General features: G+C 42.9%; 1 protein-coding gene across 1 annotated transcript in view; it reads left to right on the top strand.

The window, feature by feature from the left end:
- The window catches only part of LOC137328125 (low choriolytic enzyme-like), a 193366-nt gene that overhangs the window by 96865 nt on the left and 78811 nt on the right, over nucleotides 1-17690 (top strand). The window contains exons 6-7 of the mRNA XM_067994304.1: nucleotides 10701-10818; nucleotides 13258-13456. Coding sequence (XP_067850405.1) covers nucleotides 10701-10818; nucleotides 13258-13456 — 317 coding nt within the window. The remainder of the gene's footprint in view (nucleotides 1-10700; nucleotides 10819-13257; nucleotides 13457-17690) is intronic.

Genomic DNA, 17690 nt, shown 5'->3' with positions numbered 1-17690 from the left:
ATTGTCGTAAAAATCCATCTGGTTCACTAATGCCCTTTAGGAAAGGAAACCTGCCGTCCTTACCCATATATGTAACTCCAGACCCACAGCAATGAGGTTGATTCTTAATCGCCCTCTGAAATGGCCCAGCAAGCCACTCAGTTGTACAATCCCGCTACGAAAAGTCATAATAATAAAACCGGACAGACCACTAGGCACCGGACACGACAAAGACAAACCAAGCCCAGTCGACCCTGCAAAGTCCTCCTCACTAACATCTGGGGACTTGTGCCAAAATTGGGAGAGCTGTCCCACAGACATAGCCATACTCACAGAATCATACCTTTCAGCCAACGTCCCAGACTCTTCCATCACCATCCCTGGCTATGTCCTGTCCCACGGGCAGGATAGACCCACCAGAGGTAGTGATATACAGTCAGGAGGGAGTGGCCCTGGGAGTCCTCAACATTGACTCCGGACCCCATGAAATCTCATGGCATCAGGTCAAACATGGGCAAGGAAACCTCCTGCTGATTACCACCTACCGTCCTCCCTCAGCTGATGAATCAGTCCTCCTCCATGTTGAGCACCACTTGGAGGAAGCACTGAGGGTAGCAAGAGCACAGAATGTACTCTGGGTGGGGGACTTCAATTTCCATCACCAAGAGTGGCTCGGTAGCACCAGAGCTGGCCGAGTCCTGAAGGACATAGCTGCCAGACTGAGCCTGCGGCAGGTGGTGAACGAACCAACACGAGGGAAAAACCTACTTAACCTCGTCCTCACCAATCTACCTGTCGCAGCTGCATCTGTCCATGACAGTATTGATAGGAGTGACCACCGCACAGTCCTCGTGGAGATGAATTCCTGTCTACACACTGAGGACACCATCCAACGTGTTGTGTGGCACTACCACCGTACTAACTGGGATAGATTCAGAACAGATCTCGCAGCTCAAAACTGGGCATCCATGAGGCGCTGTGGGCCATCAGCAGCAGATTTATATTCCAGCACAATCTGTAACCTCATGAGCCGGCATATTCCTCACTCTGCCATTACCAACAAGCCAGAGGATCAACCCTGGTTCAATGGGGAGTGTCGAAGAGCATGCCAGAAGCAGCACCAGGCGTACCTAAAAATGAGGTGCCAACCTGGTGAAGCTACAACTCAGGACTATATGCATGCTAAACAGCTGAAGCAACATGCTATAGTCAGAGCTAAGCGATCCCACAACCAACGGATCAGATCAAAGCTCTGCAGTCCTGCCACATCCAGTCGTGAATGGTGGTGGACAATTAAACAACTAATGGGAGGAGGAGGTTCTGTAAACATCCCCATCCTCAATGATGGTGGAGTCAAGCACGTGAGTGCAAAAGACAAGGCTGAAGCATTTGCAACCATCTTCAGCCAGAAGTGCAGAGTAGATGATCCATCTTGGCCTCCTCCCGATATCCCCACGATCACAGAAGCCAGTCTTCAGCCAATTCGATTCACTCCACGTGATATCAAGAAACGGCTGAGTGCACTGGATACAACAAAGGCTATGGACCCCGACAACATCCTGGCTGTCGTGCTGAAGACTTGTGCTCCAGAACTAGCTGCGCCTCTAGCCAAACTGTTCCAGTACAGCGACAACACTGGCATCTACCCGATAATGTGAAAAATTGCCCAGGTATGTCCTGTCCACAAAAAGCAGGACAAATCCAATCCGGCCAATTACCGCCCCATCAGTCCATTCTCTATCACCAGTAAAGTGATGGAAGGTGTCGGCGACAGTGCTATCAAGCAGCACTTACCAATAAGCTGCTCACCGATGCTCAGTTTGGGTTCCGCCAGGACCACTCAGCTCCAGACCTCATTACAGCCTTGGTCCAAACATGGACAAAAGAGCTGAATTCCAGAGGTGAGGTGAAAGTGACTGCCCTTGACATCAAGGCAGCATTTGACTGAGTGTGGCACCAAGGAGCCCTAGTAAAATGGGAATCAGGGGGAAAACTCTCCAGTGGCTGGAGTCATAACTAGCACAAAGGAAGATGGTAGTGGTTGTTGGAGGCCAATCATCTCAGCCCCAGGACATTGCTGCAGGAGTTCCTCAGGGCAGTGTCCTAGGCCCAACCATCTTCAGCTTCTTTATCAATGACCTTCCTTCCATCATAAGGTCAGAAGTGGGGATGTTTGCTGATGATTGCACAGTGTTCAGTTCCATTCGCAACCCCTCAGATAATGAAGCAGTCCGTGCCCGCATGCAGCAAGACCTGGACAACATCCAGGCTTGGGCTCATAAGTGGCAAGTAACATTCGCGCCAGACAGTGACCATCTCCAACAAGAGAGAGTCTATCCACTTCCCCTTGATATTCAACGGCATTACCATCGCCGAATCCCCCACCATCAACATCCTGGGGGTCACCGTTGACCAGAAACTTAACTGCACCAGCCACATAAATACTGTGGCTACAAGAGCAGGTTAGAGGCTGGGTATTCTGCGGCGAGTGACTCACCTCCTGACTCCCCAAAGTCTTTCCACCATCTACAAGGCACAAGTCAGGAGTGTGATGGAATACTCTCCACTTGCCTGGATGAGTGCAGCTCCAACAACACTCAAGATGCTCGACACCATCCAAGACAAAGCAACCCCCTTGATTTGCACCCCATCCACCACCCTAAACATTCACTCCCTTCACCACCGGCGCACCGTGGCTGCAGTGTGTACCTTACACAGGATGCACTGCCTCAACTCACCAAGGCTTCTTCGACAGCACCTCCCAAATCCGCGACCTCTACCACCCAGAAGGACAAGAGCAGCAGGCACATGGGAACATCACCACCTGCACGTTCCCCTCCAAGTCACACACCATCCTGACTTGGAAATATTTCGCCGTTCCTTCATCGTCGCTGGGCCAAAATCCTGGAACTCCCTACCTAATAGCACAGTGGGAGAACCTTCACCACACGGACTGCAGCGGTTCAAGAAGGCGGCTCGCCACCACCTTCTCAAGGGCAATTAGGGATGGGCACTAAATTCTGGCCTTGCCAACGATGCCCACATCCTATAAGCGAATAAAAAAAAGGATGACAACATTCCTGTTTCACCCCTGCCACTCTGCCATCATCCTTGCTGTTGCCTGTGAACTCACCAGCCCACTCCCTGTAGAGTATTGAAACTTTATTATGGGAACATAGGAAGATAGGAACTTCAGCAGGTCATTTAGCCCATCGAGCCTATTCCGCCATTCACTGAGATCATGGTTGATCTGTGACCTAACCCCATATATCCACCTTAGCCCCATATCCCTTCATACCTTTGGTTAACAAATATCTATCAATCTCAGATTTAAAATTAACAATTGAGGTAGCAGAAGAGCATTTGCGGAAGAGTGTTCCAAACTTCTACTACCCTTTGCGTGTGGAAGCATTTCGTAACTTCACTCCTGCAAGTCCTGGCTCTAATTTTCAGGCGTACATCCCCTAGTCCCAGTATTCAAGTATAGGGGGCATCCAAAAACAGGTACAAGTGCATCAGCAGCCAGAAGCAATAATCCAGCAACTAACCTGTAACTCCTGCATGATCCCTTTAAATCGTGCCGGTGGGGAGCCCTCCTTGCTGTTTCTGAGCTGTTCAGCTGCTCAGGGCTAAGACAGTGCATTTGCTGGAGCGTTGAGTTCCAAAATCGCTTCTGTCCCTTTAAATCAGCATTGCACACTGATCTACCGCATATTCTCTCTACATTCTGCCGGTGTTCATTATCTGCACCTACGCAAACGCCTTTACCAAGATGGCGTCCGGCACACGTCACACTAGAAATTCCTTAGGAGGCCACATAGTACCTCAGACTCACATCTCTTATGAATTGTAGCTTGCAATCTTCTATGTGATTATTAATTGGATAGAGTGCCATTAGGCTAACAATTACATTCTTACCTCAGTATTTTGCACTGGAGATTATCTGTGCTGCACACCATTTTCTCCTATTCACTTGGAAAGATGAAAAATACCATATTGCCAGACTGTTGCACTGAGGCTAAAACCAATCGTTGATTTTTACTTATAAGCAGTTTAATTGCACAGTAGAGGAAGAAGAATATAACAAGAAACCACCAGTAAATATTTGACTTACAAATTAAACTACTTTTTTAGAAATCCATTTTAAAAACTTTTGAATTAAGTATCCAATGAAACATTACCTGCTAAGTGCGCATAGAGCCCCTCTTCACTGCCTTGAGCTGGAAATTGCCAGTCCAAAACGGGTAACTGTAAATACAGGGAGAACCCATTCTTCTTATACAATTTTTCAAGGCTCCCCAAAAAGCAGATTTTTTTCAAATATCAAAATCACTCTTTTTAATAGTTAGGCAATATTAATGAATTCAGCCACCCAGGGAGATGAACAGCTGTCTTGGTTGTCTGATGAATTGTTTGCTCTGGACACCTGACTGCAGTAGAAACTATTCTGAATGTCAACAATGAGCCTTTAAATTTACATTCACTAACATTTATAGAGGAATGGGACTAATTGGATAGCTCTTTCAAAGAGGCACAGTGGGCCCAGTGGCCTCCTTCATAGCTGTACCTATTATGATACTATGATTTCAAACATATATGAGACTGGCAAAACAAACTTGACCTGATTTGATTCTGACCTGTCTGCAGCCTTTGACACGGTTAACTACACCATCCTCCTCCAACACCTCTCCTCCGTCGTCCAGCTGGGTGGTATTGCGCTCACCTGGTTCCATTATTATCTATCCAGTCGTAGCCAGAGAATCATCTGCAATGGCTTCTCTTCCTGCTCCCGCACAGTTATCTGTGGAGTCCCACAAGGATATATCCTTTGCTTCCTTCTATTTCTCATCTATGTGCTGCCCCTCGGCAACATCATCAGGTTCTGCATATATGCTGATGACACCCAGCTCTACCTCACCACCACCTTCCTCGACCACTCCACTTCCCTGTTTTGTCACACTGCTTTGAGAGCAAAAATTTCCTCCATCTAAATATTGGGAAGACCGAAGCCATTGTCTTCGGTCCCCGCCACAAATTCCGTTCCCTCTCCCTGGCCACTGTCTGAGGCTGAACCAGACCGTTTGCAACCTTGGCGTCCTATCTGACCCTGAGATGAGCTTCCGACTACATATCTTCTCCATCACCAAGACTGCTTACTTCCGCCTCCGTAACATCGCCCATCTCCGCCCCGCATAAGCTCATCTGCTCCATCATCCATGCCCTTGTTACCTCTAGACTTGACTATTCCAATGCTCTCCTGGCCAGCCTTCCATCTTCCACTGTCCATAAACTTGAGCTCATCCAAAACTCTGCTGCCCGTATTCAAACTCACACCAAGTCCCATTCACCCATCATCTTTTAAAAATACAGCTACCCAGACCCAGTCTTTAAATCACATTGTTTTGGCTGTTGAAAAAGATTTTTAAAATTTCTTGTTTGAGGCATGTTGATGCTTTGCTTCCATCACAGTCCTAGGGTTTGGTTTTATCTCCTAGGGGCGAGTGCTGTAAAGCGAGTGGCCAGCCCATCCAGGAGAGGGAGCAAGGAGGCTTGACCAATTTTAACAGCGGCGCCTCATTAGCAATGCCGCTTGCCAACTACCTGACCAAAGCGGCTGGGAAGTTGGCGTGAAGTGACTGCCCGGCAGTTAAAATTGAGCAGCATGATGTCAGTAAACATTGTAATGGGAGATCATCCTTTTATATAATTTTTTCGAATGAACATAACCTCATGCCATATCATTGCACCCGTGTGGAAGTTGGCCATTTGATTTCATTTGTTCTTGGGATGTAGGCGATATGGCCAAGATAGTATTTATTGCTGATCTTGAATTTCTGCTCATGCAATACTTAGAATATGCTTGGATTTTCTGAAAAGGTTGCACTTTAAAATTCTCATGCAATTTTAGGACTTGCTGGTATGTTGTGGATGGAGTTTTGAAATCATTTTGGAGCAGCTGCACCACAAGTGTGCATGCCAGCTTCTTGAAGACAATTCTTGAAGACATAAGGTAACTGATCTTTCTTCATCATTATTAGCATAGTGTAACTTAATGATTATGGTATTGGACTAGCAACCTCATGCCAGATCATGTGGAAGTTGGCCATTTGATTTCATTTGTTCTTGGGATGTGGGTGATATGGCCAAGGTAGTAATTATTGCTCATCTTGCGTTTCCCTGAAGACATTAGGTGTCAACCACATAGTGTGGGACTGAAGTCACATGTAAGCCAACCAGATAGGGGTGGCAAGTCCCTTCCTTGTAGAACATGAGTGAACTGTTTGGATTTTTATGACAATCTAGCAGCTTTCATCGTTATTTTCTGGTGCTAGTCCACAAATTGCAATGGTGGGATTTGAACACATGACCTCTGGGTTGCTAGTCCAATATCATAATCATTAAGTTACACAATGCTAATAAGGTAACTGATCTTTCTTCATCATTAGGTTAATAAGGGAAGGAATCACTGTAATACAGAGAAAAGATATTGGGACAAAAGATCAGGATAATGAAACAGTTTGGGTAGAGATAAGGAATAATAAGGGGCAAAAAACACTTGTGGGCGTAGTATATAGGCCTCCTAATAGTTGCAACTCTGCTGGAAGAAGTATTACTCAGGAAATAGTCGGGGCATGTAATAAGGGAACAGCTATAATTATGGGGGATTTTAACTATCATATTAACTGGACAAATCAAATTGGGCAGGGTAGCCTTGAGGAAGAGTTTATTGAGTGTATTAGGGATGGATTTCTTGAGCAGTATGTAACTGAACCAACAAGGGGGCAAGCAACCTTGGACCTGGTCCTGTGTAATGAGCCAGGGTTAATTAATAATGTCCTAGTTAAGGATCCCCTTGGAATGAGTGACCATAACATGGTTACATTCCATATCCAATTAGAGGGTGAGAAGGTTGGTTCTCAAACAAGTGTACTGAGCTTGAATAAAGGAGACTATGATGGTATGAGAGCGGAATTGATTAAAGTGGACTGGGAAAATAGATTAAAGGGTAAGACAGTACATGAGCAGTGGTGTTCATTTAAGGAGTTATTTTACAACTTTCAAAAAATATATATTCCACTGAGGAAAAAAGGGTGTAAAAGAAATGACAGCCATCCGTGGCTAAGTAAAGAAATTAAGGATAGTATCCGACTAAAAACAAGGACATATAAGGTAGCCAAACTTAGTGGGAGGATAGAAGATTGGGAAGTCTTCAAAAGACAGCAAAAAGTAACGAAAGGATTGATTAAGAAAGGGAAGATAGATTATGAAAATAAATTAGCAAAAAATATAAAAACAGATAGCAAGAGTTTCTACAGTTATATAAAAAGAAAAAGGGTGGCTAAGGCAAACGTAGGTCCTTTAGAGGATGAGACCGGGAAATTAATGGTGGGAAACATGGAGATGGCAAAAATGCTGAACAAATATTTTGTTTCAGTCTTTACGGTAGAGGACACTAAGAATATCCCAACATTGGACGAACAGGGGGCTCGAGGGGGGGAGGAGCTAAATACGATTAAAATCACTAAGGAATTGGTACTCAGTAAATTAATGGGACTCAAGGCGGATAAATCCCCTGGACCTGATGGCTTACATCCGAGGGTCTTGAGGGAAGTGGCAGTAGGGATTGTGGATGCTTTGGTAATAATTTTCCAAAATTCTCTGGACTCGGCAAAGGTCCCGGCAGATTGGAAAACTGCCAATGTAACACCCTTATTTAAAAAGGATAGTAGGCAGAAGGCTGGAAATTATAGACCAGTTAGCTTAACATCTGTGGTGGGTAAAATTTTGGAGTCTATTATTAAGGAGACAGTAGCAGAACATTTGGATAAACATAATTTAATAGGACAAAGCCAGCATGGCTTTACTAAGGGGAAGTCATGTCTGACAAATTTGCTTGAGTTCTTTGAGGATATAACGTACAGGGTGGATAAAGGGGAACCAGTGGATGTAGTGTATTTGGACTTCCAGAAGACATTCGACAAGGTGCCACATAAAAGATTATTGATCAAGATAAAGAATCACTGGATTGGGGGTAATATTCTGGCATGGGTGGAGGATTGGTTATCTAACAGGAAGCAGAGAGTTGGGATAAATGGTACATTCTCGGACTGGCAACCTGTAGCCAGTGGTGTTCCGCAGGGGTCGGTGCTGGGTACCCAACTCTTTACAATCTATATTAACGATTTGGAGGAGGGGACCGAGTGTAACATATCAAAGTTTGCAGATGATACAAAGATGGGAGGGAAAGTAGAGAGTGAGGAGGACATAAAAAACCTACAAGGGGATATGGACAGGCTGGGTGAGTGGGCAGAGATTTGGCAGATGCAATACAATATTGGAAAATGTGAGGTTATGCACTATGGCAGGAAAAATCAGAGAGCAAGCTATTATCTTAATGGCGAGCAACTGGAAAGTACTGCAGTACAAAGGGATCTGGGGGTCCTAGTGCAAGAAAAGCAAAAAGTTAGTTTGCAGGTGCAGCAGGTGATCAAGAAGGCCAACGAAATGTTGGCTTTTATTGCTAGGGGGATAGAATATAAAAACAGGGAGGTATTGCTGCAGTTACATAAGGTATTGGTGAGACCGCACCTGGAATACTGCATACAGTTTTGGTGTCCATACTTAAGAAAAGACATACTTGCTCTCGAGGCAGTACAAAGAAGGTTCACTCGGTTAATCCCGGGGATGAGGGGGTGGACATATGAGGAGAGGTTGAGTAGATTGGGACTCTACTCATTGGAGTTCAGAAGAATGAGAGGCGATCTTATTGAAACATATAAGATTGTGAAGGGGCTTGATCGGGTGGATGCGGTAAGAATGTTCCCAAGGATGGGTGAAACTAGAACTAGGGGGGCATAATCTTAGAATAAGGGGCTGCTGTTTCAAACCTGAGATGAGGAGAAACTTCTTCACTCAGAGGGTAGTAGGTCTGTGGAATTTGCTGCCCCAGGAAGCTGTGGAAGCTACATCATTAAATAAATTTAAAACAGAAATAGACAGTTTCCTGGAAGTAAAGGGAATTAGGGGTTACGGGGAGCGGGCAGGAAATTGGACATGAATTTAGATTTGAGGTTAGGATCAGATCAGCCATGATCTTATTGAATGGCGGAGCAGGCTCGAGGGGCCGATTGGCCTACTCCTGCTCCTATTTCTTATGTTCTTATGTTCTTATTATGTCTTCAAAAATTGTCTTCAAGAAGCTGGCATACACACTTGCAATCAGCTGCCCCAAATTGATTTCAAAACTCCATCCACAACATACCAACAAGTCCTAAAATTGCATGAGAATTTTAAAGTGCAACCTTTTCAGAAAATCCAAGCATATTCTAAGTATTGCATGAGCAGAATACCAAGTCAAGTAAGGTTGATTGATAACGTTTTACTGACCTTATGTGCTGAAACCAGACAAACCAACATTACAATATTCAAAAGTAGTCAGTTGGCTGTAAAGTGCTTTGGGAAATCCTGTAAATCTATAGACATCTATATAAACTCTTTCTTTCTAAAAGAGACATTTAATATTGTAGGTTGGCACAAAGCCACTGAGCCCTCCCTGGCTTGAATCCACGCTAAGTATTTGTCTCCTTATGACAACTGAGTCTTTTTAGATTGGCCACCAAGTCCCTGTTGTCTCCTTATGATTGTCACTAGCTTTGCCTGTAAAGCCAGATAAAACATACAGCTGTTAGCATTTGGGAGAGAAGAAAGTTCCATCCTAATGCCCAGGCTTTTTCTCACCTGGTGTGAGCATATGACAAAGCATCATGCAAGTAGTTTTAGTTTGATGCAGTGTCACAACATATAAAATGTGTGACACTGGAAGCATTTTCAAGTATCAGCCACAAAGTTCATTCTGGAGCATTATGACATGGAACTGCAGATGTGAAAGATATGAAAAGTTTTGTTAGTGTTTCCTATACTCTCTCGCTGATGCTGCATGATGTTAAGATTGTAGTGCTATGGCATGCACGCTATGGCCATATACTTAAATTAGAGTTGTGTCCAACCTCTATCAACTTCAGATACTATGAGGCCAGTTTGAAGTCACTCCACTGGGTGGAAACGAGGCAATGGCAGCCCGCTGTCCCAGTCCAGCCTGCTGCTACTTTCCTGGAGACCTTTACATGGTTGGAACAGCCACCCACTTCATTCCAATATGCTAATCCTATGAAATACATCGGACTATGATGCAATGTTTTAGGTAAAATTGGGTGGAGCTTCTTCATTTGGCAGTTAGATACTAAAATAAGGTCTGGTGTTTGTGATAGTCTGCTGATTCTCAAAGACTTGAGGAAGATACTGTGGAGCCTAAGGATAAATCCAGTAGTTAAAGCCAAGTCTAAAGTAAGATTCTATTATCTTGGGCAAATTGTCAAACCTTATTTAGATATTAGGGCTAGTGAAAATACTCTCAAAGCTGTAGAGAGCCAAGATTCACTATGAGGGTAGTCTAACATGCAGAAGGCAAAAATATCTAGAGTAAGAAGGGGCAGAAAAGATCCAAAAATGTAACAAATCAGATTATAATATTCAATTTTAATTGAAAGAGCAGGCCAAAAAAAGCACATTGGCTGTTGACAGTTGTATTCTGGTTTATTTTGTTAGATTTTTGTATAATTGCATTATATTGCTTTATAGCTTGTAAATAATATGCATGCCCAGTCAGGGTTAGAAAATAAATGGTAAATTAAATACACCCTATTGTGTTTTTGTAACTATAGGTAGATCAGAGCAAGATGTAATACAATATTCTATGAAGGAGTTTGATCTTCTAACATGCGTAAAGTTCGTATATAGACGACATGAAAGCAAATACATTAAAATTATTTCAGGAAATGGGTGAGTTGAAGAATGCAGATACCCATATCTAATGAGATTGTGTTGACTCGTGTCCATTATAATTAATTGTTATGTGAGAAGCCTGATAGAATGTGAAGTATTTTAGCCATTAATAAAAAGTCGAGACAATAATATTTTTTTAAATCACCAAAATAAATTCTAACAAGACTAGAGAGTCTAGATGCAGGGAGGATGTTCCTGTTGGCTGGGGAGTCCAGAACCAGGGGTCACAGTCTCAGGATATGGGGTATGCCATTTAGAACCGAGATGAGGAGAAATTTCTTCACTCAGAGGGTGGTGAACCTGTGGAATTCTCTACCACAGAAGGCTGTGGAGGCCAAGTCATTAGATGTATTCAAGAAGGAGATAGATATATTTCTTAATGCTAAAGGGATCAAGGGATATGGGGAAAAAGCGGGAACAGGGTACTGAGTTAGACAATCAGTCGTGATCATTTTGAATGGCGGAGCAGGCCCAAAGGGCCGAATGGCCTACTCTTGCTCCTATTTTCTATGATTCTATGTTTCTATATAACACTACCATTTTTAAAAAATAATTTTTGAAGTTTATCTACCTATATATTTATAACATTAGTAAATTGCCCATGTATTTGCCTGTGGTTAGTTGATGAATACAAGTTTTTTTAATTGTACAAAACAATGACAGATTTGGGAGACTTTAGAAACTCACTCCACAGAACCACCTAGTGGCCAGATCCTGTACTACATTGTGACCATTGGGAGAACAAAATTGAATAGGAAATGTTGACATAGCAATTTACAGTAATAAATGTTGACAGAAAAATGTGACCACAAATCATGACAACATAAAGTAGGTTCTGTGAACAGGAAATGCGTGCCCTATGTAAGATTTTTAATAATGTCTATAATATGTTAAAAATGCTACATCTGCACACACTTCCTGTCAATAAAGCCTTACTCCTTATTGCCACACTTTTGTGTTAATCTTTCCTATTATAAATTATTTTATCCACACTTATAATGAAAACTGTTGCGTTGCAATTATATGCTGCCACCAGTGATGATGCTGTAGCATCTCAGTTTGTGACTCCCAGCTCCTAAGAGAAATAGCTCTAAAAATCTTAGAACTGCACAGTGCTCCATTTATGCTACTGCCCTCTAATATGCTTGACCAGAAGACTATGGTTCGTCGTTACTCCCTGTGCACAATAACAAGAAGTGAGTTTGACCAGTGTAGATATTAGGGGTAAGAATTCTGCTTTTGAGCTCGCCAGCCTGTGATTTTCCCTATATTCACTTTACTAGACAGAAAATTGCAGGCATCTGAGCAGAGAGCCAGAATTTTTACCCCCAATGATCTTGCCTATGCACACAATTCCTGTAATTGTCACAGTTACAATATGATTGTTTATTCTCTCCCCTCCATCCTTTGTCTCCCCTCCACTTCTTACCTACTCTCAGAAGTTTATTTTCTGACTGTAGTTTAGTTTCTCTGTTGCAGTCTCCCTTCTCTCTACTATAGGTTTATCTCTTCCTCTCTACTCTGTCACGGGGGATGGGTTGTTACCAAGGTGGGGAGCAAGTCACTGGGACAAATAAAAGAAAACAAATATACAGCATACTACTGGCAACTAGAAAAAAACAACGTGGAAAGGATTGCACAGAGAAAAATTAACAAAATTAAAAGCAATTTAAAAGTAACAAAGACAACAGCTTTTTAAAGAAAAACACTGAAATTTCTGTGGCATTGCTCAAGGCTACACAAGAAGGCACCCGTGGTTGCACCAGGAGCAAAGACAGCAGTCTTGAAGCCAAGCTAAAGCTCCAGGCAGAGGATTAGCTTCCTAAGGCCTAACCTCAATATAGAGGTTAGGTCTCGGATAAAACTTAACAGACACATTTCCAACAGGAGTTGGGCAATTTTATGAATAAATTGAAATATTTTTTGCTATTTATGGTTTTGAATATTTGTTACATTGTAAGTTGTATGTCTTGCCAGTTTGCTGGCTGTAGATGGTGACATAAAAGATTTTCAGAAAATATTAAAATATTATTGGTTTCCTTTGTTTCAAATTGGTAGTTGTTTCCTTACTATTGATTACTCATTTTCATATGTCCTTAATAGTTTTTCACTGGAAGTTTTTAAACCCAGGTTAATTTGGTATGTTCATGACCTATTCAGTTGTGATTAATTGCTGTTTTACAAATGTGAAACTTGAGCCAATCAGTTGCAAGTGTTGTACTAATATTTGCATGTAACAAAGCGTGAATTCTGAAGTCTGACAGATAAAATGTGCACCAGGCGCAAGACACACTTCTGTACACATTTCGTGTCTACAAATTTTTGCTTCCTTTAACATATTTTTGTCACACATTTACGACAAAGTTTCCATTATAAATTCCTCGGTCCACATTTAAAGTGCAAACTGCCTATTTAAACATGTCACACTGTCCTCAGCATCCTATTTGACCCTGAGCTGAGCTTTCGACCCCATATCATCTCCATCACCAAGACCGCCGACTTCCATCTCCGTAACATTGCCTGTCTCCGCCCCTGCCTCAGTCCACCTGCTGTTGAAACCCTCATCCCTGCCATCGTTACCTCAGGAATCGACTATTCCAATGTCTCCTGGCTGGCTTCCCGCCTACCACCTTCTGTAAACTTGAACTCATCTAAAACTCTGCTGCCCATATCTTAACTCGCACCAAGTCCCGCTCACACATCACCTCTGTGATTGCTGACATACATTGGCTCCCAGTCTGGCAGCGCCTCAATTTTAAAATTCAAATCCTTGTGTGCAAATCCCTCAATGACCTTACCCCTCCCTATCTCTGTACCCTACTTCAGGCGTACTACCCTCCGAGATCTCTGCGCTCCTCCAATTCTGGCCTCTTGCGCATCCCCGATTTTAATCACTCCACCATTGACGGCTGTGCCTTCAGCTGCCTGGGCCCTAAGCTCAGGAATTCCCTCCATAAACCTCTCTGCCTCTCTACCTCTCTCTCCTTTAAGTCACTCCTTAAAATCTACCTCTTTGTCCAAGCTTTTGGTCACCTGTCCTAATATCTCTCAATGTGATTCGGTGTCAAATTTTGTCTAATAACGCTCCTGTGAAGCACCTTAGGATGTTTTACAACGTTAAAGGCAATATATAAATGCAAGTTGTTGTCGTAATTGCACCATCCTGTCAGCATTGTAGCTTTCCATCTTTCAGCTTTCCCAGAAATTCTGCCTGTAAAGCAGAGAAACTCCGGTGCTCCAACCAACTCTACATCCCTGTTCTGCAAGCTCTTCAACTGTAAATAGTAGTATAAAATCAAAGTATTATATAAAAAGGGCAGAATGGGGCCTGAATTATGTCTGCCCTCCTGGTATCTCTGCCTTCTAACCCTACCTCACCATGCTCTGGTACAATTATTCTCCAGACTTTAACCCTTCTGAAGATTACACTTGATTTCGACTTACCATATGCAATACCATGGCAGATCACACATATATATTAATGCATCAGGGAGAGAGAAAGTTACCTGGACATTTTGATCCAGGAGGCAGTCACACCCCTTAGACTAAATACTGTAGAATTGGCACGTGGTCAGGGACAGGAGGGTGTGACTGCGAATGAGGCAGGTACAGGGATCCAGGAGGTAGCATTGCAGGAGCCTCAGCCTCTGCACTTGTCCAATAGATATGAGGTTCCTGCAGCCCTTGTGGATGAATGCAGGGATGATGAGCAAACTGGCCATGGCACGGTGGTTCAGGGGGCCATTCAAGTGGGGGGAGTACAAAGGAATGTGGTTGTAGTAGGCGACAGTATAGTTAGAGGGATAGACACTGTTCTGTGCAGCCAAGAGCGAGAGTCCCGAAGGCTGTGTTGCCTACCCGGTGCCAGGGTTAAGGACATCTCCTCAAGGCTGGAGAGAAACTTGGAGTGGGAGGGGGAGGATCCAGTTGTTGTGGGCCACCTAGGTACCAATGATATAGGTAGGACTAAGAAAGAGGTTCTGCTGAGGGAGTTTGAGCAGCTAGGGACCAAATTAAAAAGCAGAACCACAAAGGTGATAATCACCAGATTATTACCTGAGCCACGAGCAAATTGGCATAGGGTAAATCAGATCAGAGAGATGAATGTGTGACTCAATGATTGGTGTGGGAGAAGTGGGTTTCGATTCATGGGGCACTGGCACCAGTACTGGGGAAAGAGGAAGCTGTTCCGTTGGGACAGGCTTCACCTGAATCATGCTGGGACCAGTGTTCTGGCAAACCAAATAACTAGGGTGGTATAGAAGGCTTTAAACTAAATAGAGTGGGGGAGGGCTCAGGTGGGGCGAAGTTTAGATTGATAAAGAGAAAAGACAAGGAAGTAGTACAGAAAAGTGATGGGGGTAATGATAAACAGAGTGTGTCAGGAAGGGACAGAGTGTACCAACATAAGAGTGCACTAGCAAATGGGGCCAGGGTAGGAAAGAATGGTAAAAAGACAAAATTAAAGGTTCTTTATCTGAATGTGCGCAGCAGCCGTAATAAAATAGATGAATTGACGGCACAAATAGAAACAAATGGGTATGATCTCGTGGCCATTACAGAGACGTGGTTGCAAGGTGACCAAGGTTGGGAGCTAAATATTCAGGGTTATTTAACATTTCAGAAGGATAGGAAAAAAGGTAAAGGTGGTGGGGTAGCTCTTTTAATAAAGGATGAAATTGGTATAATAGTGAGAAATGATCTTGGCTCAGAAGATCAAGATGTTGAATTAATTTGGGTGGAGATAAGAAATAACAAGGGAAAGAAATCACTGGTGGGAGTAGTATATAGGCCCCCTAACAGTAACTACACTGTAGGGCAAAATATAAATCAGGAAATAGGGGGGCTTGTAAAAAATGTAATACAATAATCATGGGCGATTTTAACTTTCACATAGATTGGACAAATCAAATTGGCAAAAGTAGCCCTGAGGAAGCATTCATAGAGTATATTCGGGACTCTTTCTTAGACCAATACGTCGGGGAACCAACCAGGCAACAGATCATTTTGGATCTGGTAATGGGTAACGAAACAGGATTAATTAATGATCAAAGTAAAGGATCCCTTGGGAAGCAGTGATCATAACATGATAGAATTTCACATCCAGTTTGAGAGCGAGGATCTTGGGTCTGAAACTATTGTATTAAACTTAAATAAGGGCAATTATAAAGGAATGAGGGCGGAATTGGCTAAAGTGGACTGGGTAAACAAATTAGATGGTATGATGGTGGATAAGCAGTGGCAAACATATGAAAAGATATTTTATAACTTGCAACAAAGATATATCCCTGTGAGGAGGAAAGACTCCACAAAAAGGGTGATCCAACCATGGCTAACTAAGGAAGTAAAGGATGGTATCAGGTTAAAAGAAAAAGCATACAACATGGCAAAGATTACTGGTAAGCCCGAAGATTGGGAAAACTTTAAAAATCAGCGAAGGATGACTAAAAGAATAATAAAGAAGGAGAAAATAAACTATGAGAGTAAACTGGCAAAAAATATAGAAACTGACAGTAAAAGCTTCTACAAGTATATAAAAAGGAAGAGGGTAGCTAAAGTAAACATTGGTCCCTTAGAGGATGAGACTGGGGAAATAATAATGGAAAACAAGGAAATGGCAGAGGAATTGAACAGATATTTTGTATCTGCCTTCACAGTAGAAGACACTAATAACCTACCAATTATAATAGAAAATCAAGGTGCAAAGGGGAGGGAGGAACTAAAAACAATCACTATCACTAGAGAAAAAGTACTAGATAAACTAATGGGTCTAAAAGCTGACAAGTCCCCTGGACCTGATGGCTTGCATCCGAGGGTCTTAAAGGCAGTGGCTACAGAGATAGTGGATGCATTGGTTGTAACCTTCCAGAATTCACTAGATTCTGGAAAGTTCCCAGCGAATTGGAAAACCGCAAACGTAACACCCCTAATCAAGAAGGGAGTGAGACAGAAGCAGGTAACTATAGACCAGTTAGCCTAACATCTGTCATTGGGAAAATGCTAGAATCCATTATTAAGGAAGTAGAAGCAGGACATTTGGAGACTCATAATACGATCAAGGAGGGTCAACATGGTTTTATGAAGGGGAAATCGTGTCTGACAAATTTATTAGAGTTCTTTGAGGAAGTAACGGGCAGAGTGGATAAAGGGGAACCAATGGATGCAGTATATTTGGATTTCCAAAAGGCATTCGATAAGGTGCCACATAAAAGATTACTGCACAAGATAAGAGCTCATGGTGTTGGGGGTAATATACTGGCATGGATAGAGGATTGGCTAACTAACAGAAAACAAAGAGTCAGGATAAAAGGGTCATTTTCAAAATGGCAATCTGTAACTAGTGGGGTGCCGCAGGGATCAGTGTGGGGGCCCCAACTATTTACAATATATATCAATGACTTGGGATGAAGGAACAGAGTGTCTTGTGGCCAAGTTTGCTAATGATACAAAGATAGGTGGAAAAGCAAATTGCGATGAGGACACAAAGTGTGTGCAAAGGGATATTGACAAGTTAAGCGAATGGGCAAAAATTTGGCAGATGGAATATAATGTGGGAAAATGTGAAGTCATCCACTTTGGGAGGAAAAATAAAAAAGCAAAATATTATTTGAATGGAGAAATACTACAAAATGCAGCGGTACAGAGGGATCTGGGTGTCCTTGCACATGAAACACAAAAAGTCAACATACAGGTGCAGCAGGTAATCCAGAAGGCAAACGGAATATTGGCTTTTATGGAGTATAAAAGCAGGGAAGTCAAGCTACAACTGTACAGGGTGCTGGTGAGACCACACCTGGAGTACAGTTCTGGTGCCCTTATTTAAGGAAGGACATGCTTGCATTGGAGGCAGTTCAGAGAAGGTTCACTGG

Source organism: Heptranchias perlo, chromosome 12 (genome assembly GCF_035084215.1).
Source record: "Heptranchias perlo isolate sHepPer1 chromosome 12, sHepPer1.hap1, whole genome shotgun sequence".
Lineage (NCBI taxonomy): Eukaryota > Metazoa > Chordata > Chondrichthyes > Hexanchiformes > Hexanchidae > Heptranchias > Heptranchias perlo.
The sequence above is the reverse complement of the archived record's forward strand: the minus strand, read 5'-3'. Positions and strand labels throughout refer to the sequence as shown.